Below are 16,460 nucleotides of genomic sequence, written 5' to 3' on the forward strand. Positions count from 1 at the left end.
ACAAATATTATCAACCATGCAATGAAACCATGTGGTATTTATGATTTAAGATAAAATATTCGAAACCATTTTAATTACAGCGTGTCCATTCTTATATCTTAAATCCAGAGAAAGAAGAGTAAGAATCATTAAAGAACTGTCCGTTGCTTCCGTACGGCTTCAACCAAACCTTGTTCCCTTTCTTCAGCCCCGTGCAGGTCCGGGGGTTAAAAGAATAGGCCTGCAGCAGCGTTAAGCTTGTCGTAAAAGGCAACTAAACAGTGCTCAGAACTCTAGCCGGGGCTAGGGCCCTCTGCCCACAGAGCAACTGGGATGTGTGCCCCAGGAGGTGGAATGGGGTACCCCTGGCGTGTTACATGCTGGGGTTGTCAGGCTATAATACGGAAAACCAGACTGCAAACCATAGTGGTGCACCTGTTGGGAAAAATGCCACGTTCCTCGCACGTTACAGTACCCTATGTGGTATTCTCCCGGAGTAGGAACCATAGGGCTCCGCCACAGTAGGCTAAATTGCCCGACCCTAACAACCTCTCCCTATTTCCAGTGGCAATCAAAATTTGTCGACCCCATTGTCCTTGTGTCCTGTCCCTTTTTCATTTCATCATCACTTCATGTTCATTTTATCATCAATGTCATGTTCATCGTCTGAATATAGCTGAAATATTGCTGCTCGGACGCATAACCCGAACAAACAAACTTCAGCTACAAAACGGCGCTCTGAGAAGCAGAGTTGTATGAACTTGATGGATAGTTATAGGTGTAAGCAATAATTGCGCCATCAAGCACTAATTCTCTATGAGCCTTTTTCCCGGTTTTAGTGAGATATGTCCATGAAAAGCTGTAGACGCCATCTATCGGTGTCGTAAAAATTCCAGTAGTCTTATCATATCCGTTGCCCTCGTTTGTAAACACTTTATCAAATATCAAGACTGCGTTACTGGCAAGGTTCAGCATATTTTGTGAGTCACGTCTTCCATGAAATGCTACCGGTGTATCTCTACATGACGCATATTCTACATAAAAATATACAAGGTATTTACTTAACCTAAAGAATATCTAAGAAAGGCTTGATATACTGTTTGTTTTATCGGACAAGGCTTATTTGTGCTTTAACTTTTTTCTCCAATGTTCAATTATATATAAAGTTTCGGCTAACCAATACTCGTGGTTAAATGCAGTGCATCATCTCCATACAAACAAACATATATTGTACAAATATTAACTTCTAAATAATATTTGTAAGTGATGAACAGTAAACGTTGATGTGTATTATTATATACATGTACCTACATACATATAGATTCAATTGACTCTGTTATTTCATAATAGATTTATTAAAATTATTTGTCATTGAGGAACAATAAAGGTTAATATATTGAAAGATTAATTATTAAAAAAAATACCTTTACGACTTGGTGTTTTCGTCTCCATTGTGCTAATTTGCCATTTGACATACTTCGAAATGAAAGCATCACATTCGGAACACTTGTAGTGAACTGTATGTATCACAACCAATGTCATAGCAACAACATATGCAACTTGTCTTGAAGTCATCCTACAAGTTATTTACTATAAATTTCAGCGAAAACAAAATAAAAACACAAAATCACATGACCGAGGAACCATAAAGCAAAGCAAAAATATCAGCAAGATTTTTTGTGTTTATAACCGGTACTTACGTAGCAAGAGTAATCAAGGGAACAAGGTTATAGCGGTAATTAAAAAATGTAATCCAGGGATAAAAATTCGACATGGAAAACAGACAAACACAGCAAAGAACATAAAATAACTAAAATCATACATACAAAGTAACAAAAGCAAATAAGCAAGTCGGACACCACTAAAAACTGGGAGCATGGACCAGGTGCACCGGTAGGGTAAGCGTCCTCTGCTTTTCTAGAAACACCCGCCGAGTTGCTCATAAAAGGTCAAGTCCGGAGTAGACAAATGAGGAAAGGAAAACTATGACCCGTTGAATAAATCAGTGTTCATGGTGCAGATGGATACACCGTAACGATCTACGAGTTCATGATGACGACCATAAAACTTCTGTAGTGATGACTTAAATCTTGTAGCATCATAAGCCTGTTCCAGAAGCCTATTTGTTAGAATTCTAGCACGATACAAAAAGTCTGCGTAGTTTCGGCTAGCTCTGGCATAATGTATGAGTTGTGATGTGAACACTCCATACGCAGGTGCTGAAGGGATATTGCCACCGATTAAAAAGAAAGTTGACAATTCTGAATGAAAAGTCATCACGTTTGTCGTAAGGTTTGGTCACTAGTTTTCCTTTACCATCGATTTCTAAGTGTTGGTTAAGATATGAGGCTGACTTCACAGTGTCTGTAGTATCCTTTATGTCAAGTTCCTTTGGGTAGATGCGATGTATCAAATCCCCGAAATTAGGATTGTTTAAAGATAATACGTCATCTATATAACGGAAACTGAGATTGAAGGATCTAGCCAAACGATATTCTTTCTTTCTGATCTGATCAGATCAGCAATAAATTCAGCCTCATAAGAGTGAAGGACTAGGTCAGCAAGTAAAGGAGCATAATTTGTTACCATTTGAATACCGACTGTTTGTTGAAAAACACGTCCACTACACTGGACAAATATGCTGTCGATTAAAAATTCCAGCATTTTGTAAACATCTTCCTCTGTATATTTGGAAGATGATTGGGAATTATTTCTTACAAAGTATGAGGAATCTCTACCGAGAAAGTATATATTTGTATCTAAGTGTACCATCTTTTTTGGAAAAACAACGATGTATACTGTTTTTAAGTCGGGATTTTAACTGAGTATGGGGAATAGAAGTATACAGTGTTAAAAAATCATAGGTTTTAATACTATTATATTCAGATAATAGTCTTGAATTGATTGTCTCCAAAAGATCTTTCGAATTTTTCAGGATCCACATTGAATTGATACCACTACGGGAGTAACAAGTCTTGTGGTAGGACTGCAGACCCTCTTTGACAGTTGTGAGTATAGAAGTTAAAAGTTTTGAAAGAGGTTTGGTGGTACATTTTGCAGATCCAGCTATGAAACGTTTGTATGGATTCTTGTGGAGTTTAGGAATCCAGTACATAGACGGTAAATTATAACCATCGTCCTTGGCAGAGACCAAAAGAGGATAGCATAGATTTATGGTTTTCCACAATCTCTTCTTTGGAGAGAGTGGTAGCAGTATAGGTCTTATCACTGCTATTATTTTCTACGTGTACCTCTTATAATAAACATTTGATGTAAAACCTTTTGCAGACAAAAACAATGTTGTTTTGGGCTTTGTCTGCTGGTACGACAACATATTTGTCATGTATAGTAGACAGTGTTTTTGCTACATCGGGGTCTTTGAAAACTGATGTAGCCTTGGCACTCATTGACCTACTTAAAACTTTCATTCGTTTCAAAATTAAGGACTTCACGACCTTAAACCACTCTGACAGAGAATCAATGTCTTCTTGTTCTCGTTTTATCCATTTTCTTGCATAGTTCTCGACGGCATCCATAAGAACTTTAAACTTATAATTCCAATTTATGAAGCGTGGTTCATGGTATTTGGGACCTTTAGAAAGGATATTACGCAGAGATTTGTTTTCGATAATGGTTAAATCTCTCGTAACGACTTGACCAGAAGGACCATGCTTGGGTTTGAAATTTTTATGTACAGTGAAAATCATAACTTTAAAACTGATTTTAATCAAAGTTCATTCATTTTTTTATTTATTTTGGAACAAATTGCATAAATTTCATGTACTCATGATATGTAGCAGTTACACAAACTTAAAAGTGTTGCGTAGGACGCGGTACATCAGTTAAATTTACATCTTGGTCGCAGGTCTGGGATTTATTTCTCTTGATCGCTATATTTTCTGATATTGATAAACAATAGCCGTTGTCTTTAAAATTGTCTTACTTTCAAAAGTTTGTTGAATCTCTGTTTGTAAATCCCTCAGACAAATCTTCCATTATCATTTTATACAGGGGCACATGTATTATTGATTTTTTCATTAGAAACAAAGTTTCTATTTTTTTTCTTTTGTAACAGAAGAACCAGTAAGAATCTATCAATATTCTGTAACAGATCTTGTCTTTATTTATCATTTCCAATATAGATTGTCTCTTTTCAAATGTGGACGTGACAAAATATTGGTGAAGTTTGCCTTGCAGATTTCCATTTCTTAATTGTATGCATCTTTCAAAGCCATGTGGACGAATTCGCGCAATTTGATACAAATACTATTTTTAAAGAAGTTATGTTATAGGGAAAAATAATGTCCTCATGCAGTGGTTCATAATCTAACTGATTTTTGATATTTGTCCGCCTCATAACTGTTAGGGTTCCAAGTCTTTTTAGAAACAATTCCGTTTTTTTTTTGTTTTTTTTTTTTTTTTTGTTTTTTTTTTCCTGGACTTTTTTTATATATGATTAAAGAGTAATCAAGGGAACCAAGGTTATAGCGGTAATCACAAGAATGTAATCCGGGAACAAAAATTCGACATGGAAAACAGACAAACACAGCAAAGAACATAAAGTAGCTAAAATCATACATACAAAGTAACAAAAGCAAATGAGATACTCGGACTCCACTAAAAACTGGAAGCATGGACCAGGTGCACAAGTAGGGTAAGCGTCCTCTGCTCTAGAAACAGCCGCCGAGTTGCTTATAAAAAGTCAATTCCGGGGGGTAGACGAAAGAGGAATGGAAAACTATGACACATTGAACAAATCAGTTTTCATGGCGCAGATGGATACACCGTAACGATCCACGAGTTCATGATGACGATCATAAAACTTCTGTAGTGATGACTTAAATCTTGTAGCATCATAAGCCTGTTCCAGAAGCCTATTTGTTAGAATTCTAGCACGATACAAAAAGTCTGCGTAGTTTCGGCTAGCTCTGGCATAATGTATGAGTTGTGATGTGAACACTCCATACGCAGGTGCTGAAGGGATATTGCCACAGATGAAAGGAAAGTTGACAATTCTGAATGAAAAGTCATCACGTTTGTCGCAAGGTTTGGTCATTAGTTTTCCTTTACCATCGATTTCTAAGTGTAGGTCAAGATATGACGCTGACATCACTGTGTCTGTAGTATCTGTAAATCTAGCTAAACGATATGCTTTCTTTCGGATCAGTTTTTTTTTTTTTTTTTTTTTTTTTTGGCGTACATGTATGATATTTTGAATATCAAATATATTACTTTTCACTTAAAAAGATAAGGATGTTGTATTAGTGCATGTGGAATAAAATGGATCATGATGGAATCTTAAAAGACAAAGCAGGCCTTCTGATGCAGGTTTATGGACATTTTCACCAAAAAGTAAAGTGCTGGGATTATTTTGAACACGAAATCAAAATTTCAGCAAAATTTTGTTTTTTATTCAGGCATGGACAGACGAAAAATTATGATTCAATATTTCCCAATTACTTAATAATATAAATTTTCATATAAAAAAAATACTCTGGTAGCTGCTGAAAAAAAATATCAGTTTTGTGACTGCATGAAATAAAATTTCAAGCAACAAAATCCCAGATCCCACTCTGAAAAAAAAAAAAATGATTTGAGCACTATGGAGGTTAAATTACAATTTCGCACAAATTTGGTTTAAAAACATACTTGTGAATGCCATTTCATGATTTGTATCACGTTTATGTTTTAATGATAACCATTCCCAACTCTATGTAAACAGTTAGGATGTGATTGTTTGAACTTTTAATGCAGACACACATCATGTGTTATCTAGGAATTCTTGCATTTTGGTAAAGAAATCAGCAATAATCAACATAAAGATGCATAATCAATAAAGTTAAATGTAATTTGAGTACAAATAGCTCCATCCCTTATGGGCAAAGCCTAAAATCAAATTAATTTTTTGTATGATGATCAAATTATATTACCAAATGCTTTTAAGTGAGTGATTCCGGTTCTTTGGAGCCTCTATTTTAAAAATAAAGTCTCATTCATAATTCAATTCAGACACTTTACCTGGAATTTTCTCATAATTATTGACAGAATAAGGTAAGATTGACATCATCAAGTTGCAACCCATTTTAATAACAAAAAAAAACATCAGAACATCAACAATATCACAGATAAGCTTTTTCATGGCCCAGGTCAAAGGAGACCTAGCTCGACTTTTAATCAAATTTGAACAATTAAGACTAATTCAACAAATTATACTAAAAAATCAAAGTTATAATTTTAGCTTAATCTGGCTGAACATGATTCTATAATAAATCTTTAATACTTAAATCTATATATACTGTAAATTAAGAAACTACTGCAATGTTATTATTAATTGGAAAAATGTGATTTTCATTTAATCAAGATGATGATTAAAACTCACATTATGTAATTTTTAACAAAACTTTTGTAGGAATATTCTAAAAATCATGAAAATAAAATTGCAATTTTTACAAAAAAATGATGAAATCATAAGAATTAATGCACACATTAATTTCTGCGTTTAAAGTACTTAATACACAAAATAAATTATTGTTTGTGGGAATAAACATTCAATGAAAAAAGTTCATTCTCTCTGCAGTTTTTTTCCATTAAAAAATATAATTATACACCATCTGAAATCATAAATAAAAGTTTATTTTCACAGTAAACAACAATTTATACTTACAAAATATACTCTCCTTTTCTTAAAACATTTATAGTAGATAATAAAATTTAGTCAATAGTTATAAGCAATAATAGAATTGTCAACTTTTCAAAAATGATAATTTCTTTCTTAATCAAATCTGGTACGTACAAGATTTGCATAACAGTGGACCAGATATAAAGCTTAAAGGTATAATTATGGTTTTTCTGAATGAAATTGACGGTAAACTCAACCTGTTTAATATGGAAGCACTAATGCCATCATTAATTATAAAATTTAAGTAACAATGCAAGGGTTTATTACAACAGCAATTATATTAAAATAGTTAAAATGTGAAGACTTTATGGAACGGTCTGTGCGATTTAGTAGATTCTATCAGATGCTTTCTGACTGGACTCTGGAATCCAAGCTGTATTCTCGGAGGAGTGTGAGGATCTACTACATCCCAAACATGTGGGTTATCTACCTTGATTTTCAATAATTCTGCTGCATCTAAATGACCTGCAATAAGTTTATTACAATAATTTTCAAACAATTATTATTTATATGATAAACTATAGCTATGTTAAATTTCACAAGATTTTTTGCGAAAGGTGTTCTATGATGCTCACTCTGGTCAAAATATGCACAGCATATCAAACCTGGATAACTATATACATGTTGATGAATCACAATCTTATAATTAAATGTGGAAATAAATTTGTGGAAGGGGAGGTAATTATTATCACTTATTGATTTTACCCCTATATATATATATACAAATTAAGCATAACAAGCATTCTCAAAGCATTGAATAGCAATACAAAGTACCTTATTGACAGAACAGAATGCAAACTTCTTGCAAAATTTGTAAACAAAAAATCATGGACTTCAAGTCTGAATAATTTTCTGAGTCCATTTAGGGCCATAACTAAGAAAAAAAATAAACAGAGTGGAACAAAATTTGAACTTGAATTGTAACTTGCCATAGAAAAGTGATGTACCGAATACTTTAAAATGAATATCTTAAAGTATGACTTAACAAAATGTGGAAAACTGAGTTAATGCAATAATTTTTCTAAGTCCGAGCGCCACAATAGCAAAAAATCAATGGTCTGAAACAATATTCAATTGATCTGTAACTTGTCATGGTAAAGCAATGTACAAAATATCAAATAAAAATCTGTAATTATGACGAAAAAAGTGTGAAAACTGAATTTGCCGGACGGCCACAGACAGAGTGATCCCTAAGTCCCCTTCAGCAGAAGTCACCGGTAGGGGACTATAAAGTGTCAAATTAAGGGTTTATTTTTATGTGACTGTTTGGGTAGTTTTCAAATGGACATTTTCCTTCTTATATTTGGTTCCCTAGTAAATCAATGCAAGAAACATATTCTTTTAAGCAAAACAGATACGATATTGCAATGCTGAATTAAGTTAAAAGTAAGTATACAATAATGAGAAAAAAAAATATGGCAACACTAAACTCAAATATCTAAAATTTTAAATTGGAACAAATCATCTGTCACTTTGTTATTTCATGCTATTTTTTCCCAGCAACATGAAACTATTAAGCTTTGACCTGTTCTACCACAAGACTTAGTAAATTAATCTAAACCGTCATAGAATATATTAATGATGAAAAAGTATGACGATTTTTTCACCTGAGTTAATGGCACTATCCATTGGATAAATTCCAGCTTTCGTGTGTATGTAGATATCTGCACCTGTAAATACATACATGAGAAATGATCACAGGTCACATATATATATCTTGGCCCTTAAAATATTTTGTTTCATTTTTTGGGAGACTATTACAGAATATTTAGCAATCATAACATATTTAATATATATATGTTAGAATTTGATCCAGACTCTATCCTGTACACCAAGTTTTAATCTGAAAGCCAAACACCCGAACTAGCCATCTAGATATATCATTTTAATTGACCGAAAGATAACTGATATCTGTATCATGATCAGAACTAGGTGAACACTTACCCAACTTGATAAGGCATCTAATAACTTCTTTGTCCCCTTTAGCTGCAGCTCTATGAAGTGGTGTATAACCTTTGGAATTCTGTGTATTGACCCCACATCCTAAACATATAACAATTTACATGTAAAATAAATTTATAATACAAAATTATCATTCCCCAAATATGTGATTACATGGAAATGAAAGTTAAGCAGATTTATAAGCTTTTAAGTTCATAGGAAAAAACATGATATTCTGAGTTAGCACTAGGAGAAATTTTACATTATACTTGCTACCATGGGAGAGAAAAACATGTGTTGCTAATGTCTCATACATTTGAATGGGCTTGCTTAGATTTTCATAAGCCACAACTGATCAAAATTAACATTTGGCTATGTGGCTACCTTTTCAGTTATTCGACTCTCATTTTTTAAGATATAGAGTGCAACAATTTTGGTTCAAATTTCAAAGTAATTATTTACATATCATGTATTCCAACAAAGATATGGTTATAAATTATCACCATAACAAGCATGAAGTTGCAAACCTTGTAGTGCTAGGGATACCCTTTTTGTACAAAAAGTTGATGTTGGACAAAACCACTTTCAATGAATGCTCCAGCTATGTTAAGCAACACACCAAATTTGAAATCAGTCTATCCATTGGGAGCTGAGATTTTTCTCTACCATTCCATATAGAAAAAAAATGGCAAAGTACCACAAAACAGAAAGTTGATATTGGATAAGATCCAAAATCACTTTCATCATAAGCCTTGATCATACAGGGAAGGACAGAATGACAGACGAATGGACAAGGTGATTCCAAATTGTTGTGTGGGGTATAATTACTTTAAATTCTGCTGAAAAAGGCTATAACCAACATTTGGAAGCTCTTTGTAATTATTGTACACAATTTGAATAAGAACCTGCTTTTACTAAATCTGTAAGAACTCCAACGTCAATAAAGGGTGAGTTAAGAATTCCAAAAGTTGCCAGATATAACGGAGAATCCCCCTCTTTCGTGTATACATGTACATCGGCACCTGAAATAGAAATGAATACAATCTTTAAAAATAGAGAACACATTAACTGTGTTTCTTTTTTTTTACCATCTTTACAGGAAATATGACTCTTTTGTTTGTTTGTTAGTTTTTGCAAACATTCTGCAGTTGAACTAAGTTTGTACTGAAATGAATTCCAAATATTCTAATTTAACCACATCTTAAATATTGGCTCACCTTTATCAATGAAGTATTTTATAAGTCGTTTTTCTCCACTTAAACAGGAACACTGAAATTACAAAAGAAGAAAAAAATAACACTTTAGTACTTCAGCAGTTTAATTTCAGTAAATATTTCAAAAGTTTTGATTAACAACTCCATTTTTCATAGACCACAAAACCAAAATATAAATGAAAATTGGACAAAGCTTTTATTGTAAAAATGCAAATTGCAATCGTGAAATTTATTTAAATAATATAGTATATTGAAGATTAATTCATCATTTTCAATATATATATATTCTCTTTAAAACTTCCTTACCAGAAAAAGTGATAATCCACTTGCTGGCATCATGTAATTAATATCATAATCATATTTTTCTACCAGTTTAATTACTGCATCAGTGTGTCCTGGTTCATATGCAGACTATAAAACAATGTCATGAGTTAACATGATACAAAATCATACCACTAGTACAGTGAATCCTAAACAGAACCCAATTTCTGATGTAGATTTTGTTTGGTTTAGAAATGTGTTTGTTTTACCTAGGTTAAAACTGATATGATGGGACTTCAAAAGTATCTGCTTTAAGCAGGTTTTTATGATATTTCAGTTGCAATTCACAATTTTTACCACAAAATCAAGCACCAAATCATACAAAATTCAGATATTTCCCATGGCAGAGTTGAATCATGGCAGAAAAACCTACTGAACAATGTTTTTCTGTCTATTTATGCATTTTTTAATGTAACATTATAGGAAGTGTTTTTTGTAATTAGACCCGTTTTTTTTAGATCTAGCTTCGAAAACAATGAATTCATCTCCCATTTAAATCAACTGCATCAAGAAAGATAACTCTTTCAAAGTACATTTTCATACACAATCTATATAATTTTATTGCAAAAGTTCAAAAACTGAATAATGTGAATGAAAACTACATTGTCAGACTAGTTATGTAGTCTGTAAATGTAACTGTTTCTGGATAATATAAATCAAATTGACTTTGGTTGGAATCATCTCCTGTATGTTTTTAAAAACTAGCTGCTACTTAAATATATAGTATAATATATATACAGCCACTACATGTAACTGCATGTTTTATATATGATATTTTGTCAACTCATAACTAATTATGTTCACCTTGGCTAGGTCAAACACATTCCAATTCATCTTTATGGAAGAGTCTGTAGTCTCAACATCATTACTACCTAAAACATAAAAGAGAAAAGTTTATTCCTAAAAACATTTGGAAAACCCTGACTTGAGCTATCCTTTAAAAATGTGTGCATGGTGTACTGTAAATAAGATAGTCTCCACCTTTTCTTCAAACAGTCATTCAATACCTAAATAGATTAATTCTTTCTTTTTATGCCATACATACTTGCCAAAAGCCTTCAACTAAAAAGGTTTTTTAGGCAAACTTTCTTTCTGTAGTGTAATAGTAATCGATGGTGGCCAGACCCAAGGAGGAAGGGGTTGTTGGGGTTGGAACTCCCCTTTTGTTGGAAAATTTTGTAAACTTCATGCAAAATTTGGGCAATATTTAGGTTATAAAAATTAATTCCCCTCTGGAATATAACCTTGAATCTGAATTAAAATAAATAGATAAAAAGAAAAAGATCAACCATATTTTTAGGACTTAATTTTGGACAAAAAAAGCAAAAAACAAAAACAGTTTATCAGTGTAGTTTTTAACAGAAGTTTAACAACCAATTTGGAAATCCATTCTTTTTTGGATAATTTTCAGCCATATATACAAATAATATATGATGTGAAGGGGCTCAAATTAAACGTAAATAAGGATAATAAATAAGTTAACAATAGCCATGTTTAAAAGGTAAAAAGGAACTACATACAAATAAAATATAAAGAAAATGTAAAGAAAAAATTGTGAAAAAATATTCTTTATTTTTTTTACATTTTATATATATTTTACTTGTATGTAGTTCCTTTTCACCTTTTAAACATGGCTATTGTTCACTTATACATTATTCAAGTTTTAATACAGCCCTTTTTCAGAGGTTATTTGAGAAAACAAGATCACTTACAATTAATTATGTTGTATAATTCTCAAGTGAAATGTCAGTAGCTACCTTTCTTTTTCTTCTTGTAGCAAGTGAAACTCAAGAACACAATGGTGATAAAGACAGTCACCAGCGTAATATGTGTCTGACTGTGTGTTGACAAGTTGTTATTGATGAGTACCAGGATGTAGGCAAACCATCTCATGATCAATTGAAAGGAATACTGTAATCCTATAATTAAAGCAAAAATAAGACATTTGATTGGACATTAAAAGATACCTCAAATCATTGTGTTTCATTTCATATCCATGGACATCTGCTAAATTACAACATAAATCACAATGGAACAACAGATAAAACTCAAATTTAAATGTTTATCAAGGCTCCATAACCTCGAAAGAATTAACTTTCACTTTTTACAGCATTCCAAAAAAGATGTCTAATTAACCAGGGAAAAATAATTTCACCTTTTCATTTTCCAAAATAGATAATCCTAATTCATCTCACAAAATGTGTTGTGGGGGAAAAATCAAACTTTTTCTAGACTCAAGATTTACAAATCTTAAATATTCAAAGAAAGATAACTCTGACTCATTAACAAATTTTGAGGATAAAAACAACTCAAAATTACTGTAACTTTAGAGTAAACAGATTGATCAAACTGAAATTCCATTTTGATCTGTATCTAATTAAACTCAAGAAATAAACAAAGTTTGAAAAGATTCTTAATATATTCTGAAGTTAACATCTGGAAACTGTCGGATGACAGGTGGACAAACTTTTCAAAGGGTATCACATAATGCCACGACACTTCCTGTGGCTGGTTATAAAAGAGTAATGAAGGGAACCAAGGTTATAGTGGTAATCAAAAGAATGTAATCCAGGGACAAAGACCAGACATGGAAAACAGACATACACAACAAAGAACATAAAGTAACTAAAATCATACATACAAAGTAACAAAAGTAAATGAGCAACTCGGACTCCATTAAAAACAGGGAGCATGGACCAGGTGCACCAGTAGGGTAAGCGTCCTCTGCTTTTCTAGAAACACCCACTTAGTTGCTCATAAAAAAGTCAAGTCCGGGGTAGACAAAGGAGGAAATGAAAATTATGACCCGTTGAATAAGTCAGTTTTCATTATCGGTGCTGATGGATACACCATAACGATCCACGAGTTCATGATGACAACCATATAACTTCTGCAGTGATGACTTCAATCTTGTAGCAACATAACCCTGTTCTAGAAGCCTATTTGTTAGCGTTCTAGCGCGATACAAAAAGTCTGCGTAGTTTCGGCAAGCTCTGGCATAATGTATTAGTTGTGATATGAACACTCCATACGCAGGAGCCGAAGGGATGTTGCCACAGATGAAAGGAAAGTTGACAATCCTGAATGAAAAGTCATCATATTTGTCGTAAAGTTTGGTCAATAGTTTTCCTTTTCCATCGATTTCTAAGTGTAGGTCAAGATATGAGGCTGACTTCACAGTGTCTGTTGTATCCTTTATCTCAAGTTCTTTTGGGTAGATGCAATGTATCAAATCCCCGAAATTAGGATTATTTAAAGATAATACGTCATCTATATAGCGGAAACTGAGATTGAAGGATCTAGCCAAACGATATTCTTACTTTCTGATCAAACCAGCTATAAAGTCAGCCTCCTAAGAGTGAAGAAATAGATCAGCAAGTAAAGGAGCACAATTTGTTCCCATTGAAATGCCGACCATTTGTTGAAAAACACATCCACCACACTGGACAAATATGTTGTCGATTAAAAATTCCAACATTTTGTAAACATCTTATGCAGCCTTCTTACAAAAACATGCTGAGAATGGCAAACTTAATTATACACATATACCATTGGCATAGGGCAATGTCCACTGCAAGAAACCAGCTGCCTCTGTGCTGTTCATTATCCAAGTGTATTCATATGGATCTCTCTCAGGTATGTAGTATGCTAGACAATAATAACATTAAATTTCAAATAATTAAATCAAATAATTTTGGTGAGCAGATTGGTAAGAACTGCTTCGGTCTTAAAGATGGCGATATCTACTCTCTGATTAGTATTTATCAGACCAAAGGCAAGAATTTTCAACTTAACACACTTTACCAAGACTTTGAGACTTCTGACAAGTTCAACACTGATTAAATATTTACTTTAAGGCAGTCTCTGACTGTAGCTGCGAAACGCAGCTCTTTTTTTTTTGTCTAGATCGCAAAATCAAAAAAAAAAGATCAAGAGCTACGATTTCGCAGCTATCTCTGACTGATGTGATGAAGTCAAGGCAATAGTCAAAAGGAAAGTGTTTTACAAATGGCAATATCATGGTTAAACTGTTAAGTTGGAAACCACCACAATGGTGCTGACTAGATATGTTTGTTGTTTATCGTGTACTGGCTGAATGCATTTCAAATTTTAAGGCATTTTTTTAATCTGATGCTTAAGGCTACCAAAATAAAAAAAATGCCTCCGAAGAAATTAAATTACTTGGACTAAACTTCAAGCTGCTAGCTGGAATTAACAACTGATCATGAGAAATGACATGAAAAACAATTTCAATTTAAGGAATGTGTACAACTCGTCAACTGTGCAGACTGTATGATTAATTTTTTGACACGTAATTTTACAATTGTATTGATGTCGTAGTAATAAATGACGAAACAATCATGCTAATGGAAGAATACCTTTTGAAATTTTCTATCAATAACACTGAATCGCATGGAAATTCAGGAATCACACAGCAGACGACAGAAAGCACATGCAATTACCGCTTGCATCAATTATAGTCAAACCAAATACTAATTACGTCACAAAAATATATAAATCAACTTAAAAACATAAATGTTATCAACCTTTTGAATCAAATACCGACATTAAAGTTAAAATTTAATAAATTTGCCTTTTTATCACTGTTACAAGCGACAAATTAAAGAACTTATTATTTCGACCCACAATTTCGTCCCAACGAATGTCAACCGCTTTATTTAAAATCATACATATGGTTGTGTGAATTTAGGTCACATTTTGTTAAATAATCAGATATGAAAGCAACCCTTTGTTTTTATGATGAGCTAGGATATAGTTTAATAAAAAATTAATTGCAAATAATAGATTGAATGATCATAGTGCAACATCATATAGGCAGAGATCTATTAAAAATGGCTTACACAACGAGAACATTTGATTGATGAATAGACAATGCCTTGGTCAGGAATTGAATCTGCAGCCACCCATAAACTAGATAGTATATTATAATAGTGTTGTGTAATAAGCAAGGCATTAAATAAGGCAATTAGTACTCAGGATATAACATAACAATACAGATTCAGGCAATCAGAGCTATGAACTAGGCAAGTCATAACAATTCAGGGAATAATTGTTGTGTACAAAGAAAATCATTACAATTCAGATTCAGGCAATTAGTGTTGTGTACTAAGACAGGTCATAACAATTCAGGGAATCATTGTTGTGTACAAAGAAAGTCGTTACAATTCAGATTCAGGCAATTAGTGCTGTGTACTAGACAGGTCATAACAATTCAGGGAATCATTGTTGTGTACAAAGAAAATCGTTACAATTCAGATTCAGGCAATTAGTGCTGTGTACTAGACAGGTCATAACAATTCAGGGAATCATTGTTGTGTACAAAGAAAATCGTTACAATTCAGATTCAGGTAATTAGTGCTGTGTACTAGACAGGTCATAACAATTCAGGGAATCATTGTTGTGTACAAAGAAAATCATTACAATTCAGATTCAGGCAATTAGTGCTGTGTACTAGACAGGTCATAACAATTCAGGGAATCATTGTTGTGTACAAAGAAAATCGTTACAATTCAGATTCAGGTAATTAGTGCTGTGTACTAGACAAGTCACAATTCAGATTCAGGTGGTCCTTGCTGTGTAGAAGGCAAGTCAGTACATTTTAGATTCAGGCAATTAGTGCTGTGTACACTACATGGCAAGTTAGTACATTTTAGATCCAGGCAATTAGTGCTGTATATAACCAAGTCATTACAACTTAGATCCAGGCAATTAGTGCTGTGTACAAGGCAAGTCATTACAACTTGCAAGTGCTGTGTGTTAAACCTTTTACATTTTTGACACCGTTAATAAAAAATGCAAAATTTAAAATTGTCATTGAGATTGAATCGAAAATTGAAGTTTAACGTAATTCAGGCTATTTTCTCTCAATTTATTTAACATTATAGTAATTTTTTCATAGAATATTTGTATACATGTATTTAGTTTGTGATAATTGTTATATCAATTTTTTTTAAATTCAATAAGTAAAATATACATCAGTATTCCTCCAAAATCATATTCAATAAACACCATCATGCTTATTAGTTGCTGTTGAAATATTCATTTAAATATGTTTTTATTGGTGTTGAAATTACTGTTTGCTTTAAATTTCAAGATTTATACATGTACATGTACATGCACAGTAGAGTACCTGTTTACATGTGTGTATTTGTGCGATTTTTGTTGTTACCTTATTCTGCTTTATATCAGTGAAGTCACATTATATCTGACATAACCATGTAATTTGAAATTGCTGATATACATGTATTTTAGTATCGCAACAATAACATGAGATAAAAAATATCTGGCATTGAAAAATAATAAAA

The 16,460-nt window shown here is 32.7% G+C and overlaps 1 protein-coding gene across 2 annotated transcripts; it reads right to left on the reverse strand.

Moving 5' to 3' along the window:
* Positions 1 to 6,045: 6,045 nt before the first annotated feature.
* LOC148602375 (uncharacterized) lies at positions 6,046 to 16,365 on the reverse strand. Of its 2 annotated transcripts, none has more exons than XM_088551556.1 (10): positions 14,514 to 16,365; positions 13,684 to 13,782; positions 11,892 to 12,053; positions 10,939 to 11,006; positions 10,120 to 10,224; positions 9,817 to 9,868; positions 9,505 to 9,621; positions 8,603 to 8,701; positions 8,266 to 8,328; positions 6,046 to 7,123 (listed from the first exon to the last, which is right to left on the reverse strand). In XM_088551556.1, the coding sequence occupies exons 2-10, from the start codon at positions 13,736 to 13,738 to the stop codon at positions 6,948 to 6,950; spliced, it is 897 nt and encodes a 298-aa protein (XP_088407682.1). In that variant the 5' UTR covers positions 13,739 to 13,782; positions 14,514 to 16,365; the 3' UTR covers positions 6,046 to 6,947. The 2 variants fall into 2 exon arrangements, with proteins under 2 accessions (XP_088407682.1, XP_088407683.1); XM_088551557.1 differs by having other exon boundaries at positions 6,980 to 7,123; positions 9,509 to 9,621.
* Between the last annotated feature and the right edge of the window lie 95 nt (positions 16,366 to 16,460).

This window comes from Perna viridis, chromosome 11, assembly GCF_037379345.1.
Source record: "Perna viridis isolate PV_CMFRI_1.1 ecotype Kerala chromosome 11, ASM3737934v1, whole genome shotgun sequence".
NCBI classification, from domain to species: domain Eukaryota; kingdom Metazoa; phylum Mollusca; class Bivalvia; order Mytilida; family Mytilidae; genus Perna; species Perna viridis.